The 10,248-nt window shown below is 44.1% G+C and overlaps 1 protein-coding gene across 1 annotated transcript in view; it reads right to left on the minus strand.

Moving 5' to 3' along the window:
* IGDCC3 (immunoglobulin superfamily DCC subclass member 3) overlaps positions 1 to 9,521 on the minus strand; it is a 61,883-nt gene extending 52,362 nt beyond the window's left edge. The window contains exons 1-2 of the mRNA XM_078151625.1: positions 9,515 to 9,521; positions 8,608 to 8,913 (exon numbers count right to left, since the gene is read on the minus strand). Coding sequence (XP_078007751.1) covers positions 8,608 to 8,913; positions 9,515 to 9,521 — 313 coding nt within the window. The remainder of the gene's footprint in view (positions 1 to 8,607; positions 8,914 to 9,514) is intronic.
* Positions 9,522 to 10,248: the final 727 nt, after the last annotated feature.

The following is a 10,248-nucleotide window of genomic DNA, read 5'->3' on the forward strand; positions in this document are numbered from 1 at the left end:
TTACCTGCATCTTGAACTCAGCACACACCCAAAAAGGAACTTTCCATTTCACAGATTTGTAAAATTGAGTTTAGAGTCCATGCTCACAAGACTTCAATAGGAAATCCAGGACACTGTACTCTCTCACTCCAGCTGGCTGGTATATGCCTTCTAATAACCTTAGAACCCTCCCTTCCATATCCCTTCACTCCAAATACACCCAGATTAAAAATAAGCAAATTCAGCATAATTAATCCCTTCCATCCATCAATTCATTCTCTCTGGCATGGCACTACTGCTTAGTGGAAAACTTATTCCCTGGTTCTTCTCTAGGGCTTTGGAGAAATTGAGTCTGACCAGGTGGACTTTTGTGTTTATACTCACCAATGAATCTGATCTCCCTAATGAACCTTCCTTCCTATACAGACCTACCCAGGCACACACACACACACACACACACACACACACACACACACACACACACACACATACACACACACGTTGTCTCTGCAGAATGAAGTACACTGTAAGTATGGCAAAGCATCACCCTCACAAAGGCCAGCAAAGTTTCTGGCATATTTCATCTGAGAATTGCACTCAGAGAAGTGAATTTTGTCCTGTTTTCTTTTGAAAATCTTTTCTCTGGGAGTGTGTATAAAAAGCTTCCCTCAAGGGCCTGTAGAAATGTCAATTTCCCTACCTTGACCCAAGGGAAAACCCTCCCTTCCCACTCCATATCCCACGAGATAGAAAGGAAAGCAAACAGCAGGAGAAAAAACTCCCTTCTCCTTGGAGGTGGAGCAGAGGGAAACACGAGAGGGGAGGTACGGGGGATGGTGGGGTGAGAAGGGGGGAGACAAGTTTCACTTGCAGGCTCCAAATGCCTCTGCCTTTCACTGGCCAACATTCCCAGAGCAGACCGAGAAGTGAACAATGGAAAGAACTAGGAAAGGAGAAGATTTGCACATTGTATTCAAGGGGCCATCTGGCTGGCTGGGGAACTAAGGTGTGGGAACCATGGGGGAGTTCCACTTCTAAATTCGAATTGCTCTGGGCCTAGAGCTGGGGGGGTAGAGGGGTGAGACCCCAGTTGGAGAAATGGGATGAAGACACATGGTCCTCTGGCTAAGGGGGAAGTGGGGCCGAAACAGGAGGCCCACAGAACCAGGCAAGAGAAACTGAGCACCCCTGATTCACAGTCCCCTAAAATCATTAAAAGAAGCCACCAGCACATCGAAACACAAACATACAGAACAGATACCACTTCTGTTCCCCACTACTGAGCTATCACCTATTAATGAATGCATGATGAAGAGATAGCCAGGACCTAATGGGAGAGAGGAGGAGGAGGAGGAGGAGGACATTTGGAGTCAGGAATATTTATCAAGTGACTTCTATAGGCCATGTACTGTGTTTAGCACTGAAGTTATGAGTACAAAGAACACAAAAATTTTCCTCCCAATGAGCCAACATTTTATATTAACACTAGTTCACTATACTACCCCATGAGTAGAAAGAGTTAAGGCAGGTTGGGGCTAGGAAGAGTGTTTTTATTCTGACCATTTACAGACAAAAACATGATGATGACACATTCTTCTTCTCTTTATCTCTCTCTGTTTTTCTGTCTTGTTCTGTGTTTCTGTCTATCTCTGTCTCTGTCTCTATCTCTGTCCCTCTCTACATCTCTTGTCTCTCTCTATATCTCTCTCGCTCTCTCACACACAGACACACATACATACACAGACAGTCATGAGCACAGAGTATTAATGAAACCTGGCATTCTACTTGAGCCAACATGCCTGCTCTTCAGGCCCAGTGGGACCAGGCAGGCAATGGCATCCCCCTTGCATTCTAGTGGGAAGCAGGTGAGTAGGAAGGAGAAAACAGAGATGTGTGGGAGTCTAGAGGGGTAGGTGGGAGCTTCTCTCTTAGAGGTAACCCCTGCCCTCAACGTGGCAAGCTAAAGAGATGAATACTCTGCTCAGCTACACTTGAAGAAGGAGAGAAAACCCTTTTCCAAATGTGTAGTTTTCTTGGCTATTTCATAATCTGGGGTCAGGTCACCCCGTATATTGAGACCTGAGAATCTTTTCCTGTAGGTGCCCAAATCAGCCTTCTCATTGCCCAGTGTCACCAGCAATGCCCATTTTCTGTGATCAGGAAGGACTGCCTCTTTCCATGACCTACAGTAGTGGTGACCAACATTCAGACCTACCTCTGGAGGCAGCGAGGTGGCGCAGTAGATAGAGCACTGACCCTGGAGTCAGGAGGACCTGAGTTCAAATCCAACTTCAGACACTTGACACTTAGTAGCTGTGTGACCCTGGGCAAGTCACATAACCCCATTGCCTAGCGCGCCCCCCCCCAAAAAAGACAATAGACCTACTTCTGACAACTTCCTAAACAGCTTGGCTCCCCAGAACCTTGGGAAGGTCATTCCCAATAAGGCCTAGGCCCTTCTGTCTTCCTGATTCCCTCAAAACCTCCTTCCCATTTCCCCCTCCTTTTTTCACATATATACTCTCACCCCAGACCTCCCCCTCCTAGGTGTAGCTCTCTCCCTTGAATTCCCATAATCCTCTCTCAGGGCTGGACGGAGCCTTAAGAAATCATTTAGTCCAAGTCTCTTATTTTATAGATAAGGAAACTAAGTTTCAGGGAAGGGAGTAACTTGCTCCAGATGACACTGTTAGTTAGTAGCAGAGCTGGAAACCTGTTTCTTTGGATCAACTGTAGGTGATTTAAAAAAAAAAAGTCTTGGGGCAGGGAGGAAAAGTCCATTAGCTAAGTCTAGCATGGCCCTGACATTACCATCTTTGGAAGGATTTGTGGCACTGTGCTATAGTGGACAGAATGTCAGATATGGAATAAAGAAGATGGGTTCAAATCTCACCTCCAACACTTATTAGCTAGGGTCACTTAACCTCTCTAAGCCTCAGTTTCCTCATCTGTAAAATAGGGAGAGTTGACTAGAAAATGTGTCAGGTCTCTTGTAGCTCTAAATCTATGATCCTATGATGCACAGGAGGCAGCTCCGTGGCTCAGTAGACAGTGCCCTGAGCCTGGAGTCAGGAAGACCTGTGTTCAAATCCAGCCTCAGACACTTACTAGCTATGTGACCCTGGGCAGGTCACTTAACCTGCGAAGAAAGAAATGGCAAAACTCCTCCCATAGCTTTGCCTAGAAAACCCGAGGGACAGTATGTACTATAGGGTCATGAAGAGTCAGACATAACTTAACTGACTAACAAATGATCCATATAGATTGCATGATAAAGCGACCTGTTGAACGCTGCAAGTTAAGCTGACCCTAAATGGGTACCTTTGCCTGAGCAGGTATCAGTCAGTCAGTCAGTAAGTAAATATGAAGTGCATACTATGTCTGGCATTGTGCTAAATGCTGAGGATACAGAGGAAACAAAAATAGTCCCTACCCTCAAGGAATTCACATTATAACAGAGGAAGTTATAGACAAGGTACATACAATATCTAGACGGATAGATCTCTATCTCTGGAGAGGGGTTGGGGTGGAGACAGAGAGAGAGACAGAGATAGACAGACAGACAGACAGAAAGAGACAGAAAGTAAAAGTATTCTGAAAGGGGAAGGTATTGTCATCTGGGAGGCTCAGGAAAAGCCTCTGCATGGAACAGCTAGATAGTGCAGTGGCTGAAACATCAGCCCTAGACTCAGGAAGACCTGAGTTCAAATCTGGCCTCAGACACTTGACATTTACTAGCTGTGTGACCCTGGGCAAGTCACTTCACTCCATTGCCTCGCAAAAAAGAAAAAGAAAAGGAAAAGCCTTTGCAGAAGGTAGGATTTGAATTGAATCTTGAAGAAAGCCAAGGAAAAGTAAGAAATGAAAATAAGACATTCCCAGCAGGCAGGGGGTATATAGCCTGTGCAAACAGAAAAGGGAGATGAGCTGTAACATGCAAAGAAGAACAAGAGGGTCAAGATGGCTGGATCCTAGGTTAGACCCCACTTTCATGGCAGAGAATAAAGTATAAAAAGACTAGAGACTCAGGAAAGAGTTGGATTGTGAAGAGCTTTTAAATGACAGAGGACTTTATATCTGAGCCTGGAGGTAATAGGAAGTCACTGGAGTTTATTTCCTTGGAGGGTGTGAAGCTTGACTTAGTCAGATCTCTTCAGGAGGGTGCTGGTCAATGTTTAACAATAGGCTCTCTGAAAAGACAAGACACACTTTAAAGTTTAATCTACATCATTCAGAATTTCTCCAACCTGTTTTTAAGTCTAAGTAATCAACCAAACAACAAATGAAGCCCATTTTCGGTCTTCTGAGGCATAAACAAACACCCAAGCTGAAATTTAACAACTGCCTCCTGGGCCGGCTCCAGTATACCCTGACCTGTACTTTAGAAAAAAGTCACTTTAGCAGCTGAGTGGAGATTGAATTAGGGTGAGGAGAGACTTGAAGTAAAAAGACCAACCACAAGTCTATTGGGATAGGCCAGACAAGAGAGCATGACGGACCAAACTAGCACGTGGGCTGTGTGAGTGGAGGGAGAGAAGGGGCTACACGTGAGAGATGCTATGAAGGCAGAAATGTCTGGATTTGGCAATGGATTGACTACAGGGACCAAAACTGAGAAGTTAGGGAGGACACCCGAGTTACCAGCCTGGGTGACTAGGAGAAGAGTGGTGCCCTTGATGGTAATAGGGAGGCTTGGAAGAGGGGTACCTTGGGGGAGAACCATAATGAGTTCTGCTTTGAATATGTCTGGATGTTTGGACCATCCATACTGAGTCAGAAAGGCAGCTGGTAATGCCAACTGGAGCTCAGGAGAGACTAGGGCTTACCTCTAAAGATCTGGGAATCATCTACATAACAGTTGATAACTGAACCCATGGGAGCTGATGAGATCACCAAGGGAGAATGAGGACTCAATCTAGAATCCAAAACTTTTTTAAAAAAATAATATATTGATAGCTATATTTTAATATAATTTGTTTCCTATGTATTTCATTTAAAATCATTATTCTCAGAAAGGGTCTGTATAGATTTCACCTGAATGCCAAAGGGGACCATGACCTAAAAAAAGAATAAGTACTCCAGGAAGGAAAAGAGGAGAACCCAGAAGAGATCCTAGGGGGATACTCATGAGTGTGAAATGGATGAAGATCCAGCAAAGGAGGAAAGGTTAGGAGCATGGATGGGGATTGATGGACCAGTCTAGAAACCCAACCTTTGGCTCCCATCCAGTGGTGAGGAAACTGGGGAGACTTAAGTTCCAGATCCAGTTCTGACACTAACAAGCTGTGAGATCTGAGAGGAGTCATTTCACTTCTCTGTGGCTTAGTTTCATTATCTACCATCTGATACCCCTTCCCTACCAGGGAGTAGGGTTGCCAGAGGGGAGGGAGAAGGGAGTAGAGTCAGGGAATATTCTATGCTTGAAACTTTCTTTTCTTATGTTAGTGATTAATGCTCATGGCAAGCCAAGATTTCATTTAAATATATCAATATCCATTGAACCGTGAGCACACAGTAATATACTGATGCAGCACTACAAGCCCAGAAAACCACCTCGGTTTGGAATTAATAAAATATTATGGTACCATGAATACAGCAGAACCCCAAAGTTCCAAGAGCCCTCAGCTTACTGGACCTGACATGCTGTGTCAAATGTGGTCAATGTGCAAATTGTTTTGTTGAACTTAAAAAAAAATCTTTAGTAGTAATCTTTAGAATGGTCATCTAGGTAAGGGCTAAATGCGCATTCCCCAAAGTGGCATATTTGCTGTTCCCTATATGTGACATTCCATCAGCCACATCTGTTTCTTTGCCTGGAAAAGCAGGAACATTTTTTGAAAATAAATGTGATATAAAAACAAAAGGCATTAATATACCTTAAAAAGCAGTCCCAGGTGGGGGGCAGCTAGGTGGCACAGTGGATAGAGCATTGGTCCTGAAGTCAGGAGGACCTGAGTTCAAATCTGGCCTCAGACCAGACACTGGACACTTACTAACTGTGTGACCCTGGGCAAGTTACTTAACCTCAATTGCCTTAAAAAAAAAAAAAGCAGCAGCTCCAGAATAAACCAAACAAATGGATGCCTGGTACTTAGGGTTAAGACAAATGCTCTATGATTTTAGCACATCATGACAGGTCACTAGCTCACTCAAGGACAGAATGCCTTGTCCCAGAGCTATAGCCAAGGGAGTGATAGACAGAAGAACGCCCTCTACCTGTTTAAGCCCCTGAGTGGGAGAGTATGTAGATGATTCCCAGATACTTAGAGGTAGCCCTAGTATCTCCTGAGCTCCAGTTGGCATTACCAGCTGCCTTTTCTGACTCAATCTGGATGGCCCAACCATCCAGACATATTCAAAGCAGAACTTATTATGTTTCTCCCCCAACATACCCCTCTTCCAAGCTTCCCTATTATCATTAAGGGCACCACTCTCCTCCTAGTCACCCAAACTCATAACCCTGGTGTCATCCTTAACTTCTCGGTCTTGGTCCACATATTCAATCTATTGCCAAATCTAGACACAGCTTGATGCATGTACACAATGATTACTGGCATGGTCTTATACCAAGACAGGTATTGGTAGCCCATGGAGCAGGGGGAGAGAGAGAGAGAGAGCTCATGGCATCTTTTCAGAAAGACATCCTGGTGAGTAACATATCTACATCATTACTGGGAAGGAGAGTGATTAATAGAATGAAGAGGCCCTAGAAGCTAACTGGCTTTTGAGGTTTCTTGGGGGGAAACTGCTGGAGAATTGCCTTTAAAAAGTATGATAGAAAAGAGGGTCCAGCCATGTGGCTTCACTGGGATGCATCCCTATGCCTTTTCCTGCTTCCAAGTGAATCTATGCCTTATGTGAAAGAAGCTGGATGCCAAAAGATTCTATGCTGTAGCAATCTCAAGATAATCTCATAGCTAAACCCTGGACCAGAAAGGGTTAACCAGGCCAACATTGGGGCCAGCCACCCACTCCAACCCTATAGCACAGCTCAGTTTCTCACATTGTTATGAGTAGGAGAAAACTAAACATCCTGAAGGTATTACCATTTATAGAAGAGTATGTATGCGGTTATCTATATATAAACACCTGGGATTTATGTCATAGGAACCTGGACCTGGTTGGGGGAAGGGTAGTTAAATTCCAGAGGTCATTCAGTCTTTCCCTCTAGTTCAGGCACTGGGGAGTCAAGTAAAGAAGAGAGGTTTCTCCTATCTTCAAGTTCCCTTTATTTTCCCTGTTTCTGGGTATTCCCACCCCAATACCTCACATTTTCATCTGTAAAACAAGAAACTTGAACTAGATGGACTCCTAGCCTCATACTCAATTCTTCCCTTGACACCAAAAGCTAATTTCCTCTTGTATTACCCTCAGGAGGAGAGACAGTGACCCTCTGTGACCTAACTGGTCTTCAGGAACTGGAAGGCCATGATTCTATTCTACCACCTTCCTCTCTACACAAGGCCAGAGTCAATGACTCTGATAAGGTCTTAATGATGGAAGGCCAGTGATGACGAGAAACCTGCTATACAGACACAGCTCCTTCAGAGATTTGTGTGAGGTACAGTAGCTCACTCGACTCCCTCCAACCAGTATTTTTCTAGCCTCATTTCAAATGGAGGTGATCTGAGGCAAAAAGAAATCTGATTTGTTTGAGAGAAGACAGATCTGGGAACTGTGATTTCATCAGTGAAGAGAACTTCCGGTGTGGAAACTACTTCCACCAAAATAGGTCAGCAATTTGTATGTAACACATACAGTCATAGACCTAGAACTGGAAGGGACCTTGGCACCTAAGCCAACCCCCTCATTTTATAGATGAGGAAAGTGAGGCCCAGGGAGGTTAAGTAACTTGTCCAAGATCACAAAGGTAATAAGCATCAGAGATGGAATTTGAACCCAGGACCTCTGACTCCAGACAGTGATCTTTCTACCAACTCTATCATTCTGCCTCCAAAATATAGTCTTAAAGAGTTCTTTGGGAGTACTCAGAGGTTAAGTCCATGGTCATACAGCTAGGTATGGGTCAGAGGAAGAGTCCAAATACAGGACTTCTTCACTCAAGATTCCCCAGTCATTGTATTATGTTACTTCTCAAGGATTCCAATACAGCTATACAAATTTCTTCAGCCCTGGAAAGAAACTGAAATGTGGGTAGGTAAGAAAAAAGCCATTAAAGTAGATAGTATTCCTTCTGTCTCCTCCCTTTCTGCTGGCTCTGGTCTCTATCCTTGCCTACGAGCCCATTATTAAGGGCACTATGGGAGCTGGGCAAGGTGAGGTCAGCTGCATCTTTCAGCTTTCAGAGTTTTTGTTCCTTCTCTGTAGTGCTCTATTAAAATGAATGGATAGCCAAAGACCTGATGATCCCAGAGAATTCAAGGTCAATAGCTTGCCTCTAAGTGTCAAGGGGTAAGGGAAGGGGGGAGGGAGAGATACACACACACACACACACACACACACACACACACACACACTCACACACACACACTCACACACACACACACACACAGACCCACAGACACACACACACACAAAGACAGACAGAAAAAGAGGTAGAGACAGAGACAGAGACAAAGAGGCAGAGGGACAGAGAAACAGAGACAGAGGCAGAGAATCTTCACTTACTTGCAGCCTGGATTCGGGCTTTTCGGCTGACCACCAACCCAAATCGATTTTGGGCCACACAGTCATAGTCTCCCTCATCAGAAGGACCAGTTCCCCGATCTGGCCGGAAGTTGGGGAGGAGGAGTGAACCATTGGCCAGCACAAGAGCATGGGTACTCTCTGGGAGTTCCACTCCATTCTTCCTCCAGGTGACCCGAACTGGTGGTGTACCTTCTGCTCGGCAGCCCAGCACCACCGACTGCTCAGGTACAACAATCTCATCACTTGGTTCCACAGTGAATGCCAGCTCCGTGGAGCGACCTAGGTCTGGATCAACACCAGGAAGAAAGAAAAAACATCTCAGTGTCAGGAGCTCATGGAGTTAGTTATAGGGTCATAGAAATGCATGCAAATTCTCTCCATAAAACAGATGGGTTAGGATAATCCCGGCTCCAGCCTTTCCAGGCAGCCCCTTCTTATGTATAGCAATCAGAAACTCATCCCTCAAAATGGACATAGTATGTAACCAAATAAATACCTACATGTCTATTTGATCAGCACAGTGCCTAGCACATAGTAGGTACCTGATAAATGCTAGTTGATTAACTGATTCTGTCCATCCCTTTGCCTTTGGGTTACTGCATCTCAACTGGATAGTTTGGGGTCTTTCTCATTTTGAGAAATCTCCAGGGAAGATGACACAAGTATCTTTAGGGGATTTTGTAATTTTTCCCCAATCCTGAGCCCTATACAAAGCCTATCTTTCTGTGACAGCTCCCTTTCAGCATCAGCAGGAGGGAGACACTTTGCATCTCTGGTCGCACATAGTAGGCATTTAATAAATGTTTGCCAAATGAATGAACTTAACTGCTCCATGTCTCAGTTTCCTCATTTGTCAAATGGCATAATACCTAACACCTAAGTCTACCTGTCATGTAAGGTTGTGTGTGAATTGAGGTAACAAATGGGTGAGAGTACTCTGAACAGTTAAAAGTGCAAATAATACAAAGTCAGATATAATAATGATTTCTTCTTTGCCTTCACCCAGCAAATCATCTACACCTAGACCAGATCTGAGCCTAGACCAGAAATCAGTTAATGCTCGTGGCTGAAAGAAAACAAATCTCAGGGAAAAGTGCTTAGGATTCTTGCTTATCTCTTCTGTTTTCCTTTTTTTTTTTTTACTAGATCTAGGATTTCACTTAGAGTAGGGAGAAAATGCCCAGCCTCTACCAAAGCAAATCTTCACCTTCTCTTCAATTTATAGTCTCAGAGATTGCCTGTGGGCACTGAAAGATTAAATGACTTGCCTGGGGTCACAGAGTCAGTAAGTGTCAAAATCCAGACTTGAACTCCAAGTCTTTCTGACTCGGAAATCAGCTCTCTACTCACTTATTCCATGCTGCTCCTTTTCTTTTCTTTTTTAACTATCATAGAATCATGACAAGTTGCTCCATTAATTTTGCTTAGTCACAATTACTGCCAAAAGATCCCTCCCCACAAATAATACTAACTAGCACTTCTATCAGGTTTTAAGGTTTGCAAAGCACTTTACAAATACCCCATTTTATCATCCTGACTTCAGGAAGTAGGTGCTATTATTATCTCTCACTGTATAGATGAGGAAACTGAGGCAGTCAGAGGTTAAATGATTTGCCCACG

The sequence above is a fragment of the Phascolarctos cinereus genome, unplaced genomic scaffold, assembly GCF_003287225.1.
Source record: "Phascolarctos cinereus isolate Bilbo 61053 unplaced genomic scaffold, phaCin_HiC Scaffold_3;HRSCAF=262, whole genome shotgun sequence".
Classification (NCBI taxonomy): Eukaryota; Metazoa; Chordata; class Mammalia; order Diprotodontia; family Phascolarctidae; genus Phascolarctos; species Phascolarctos cinereus.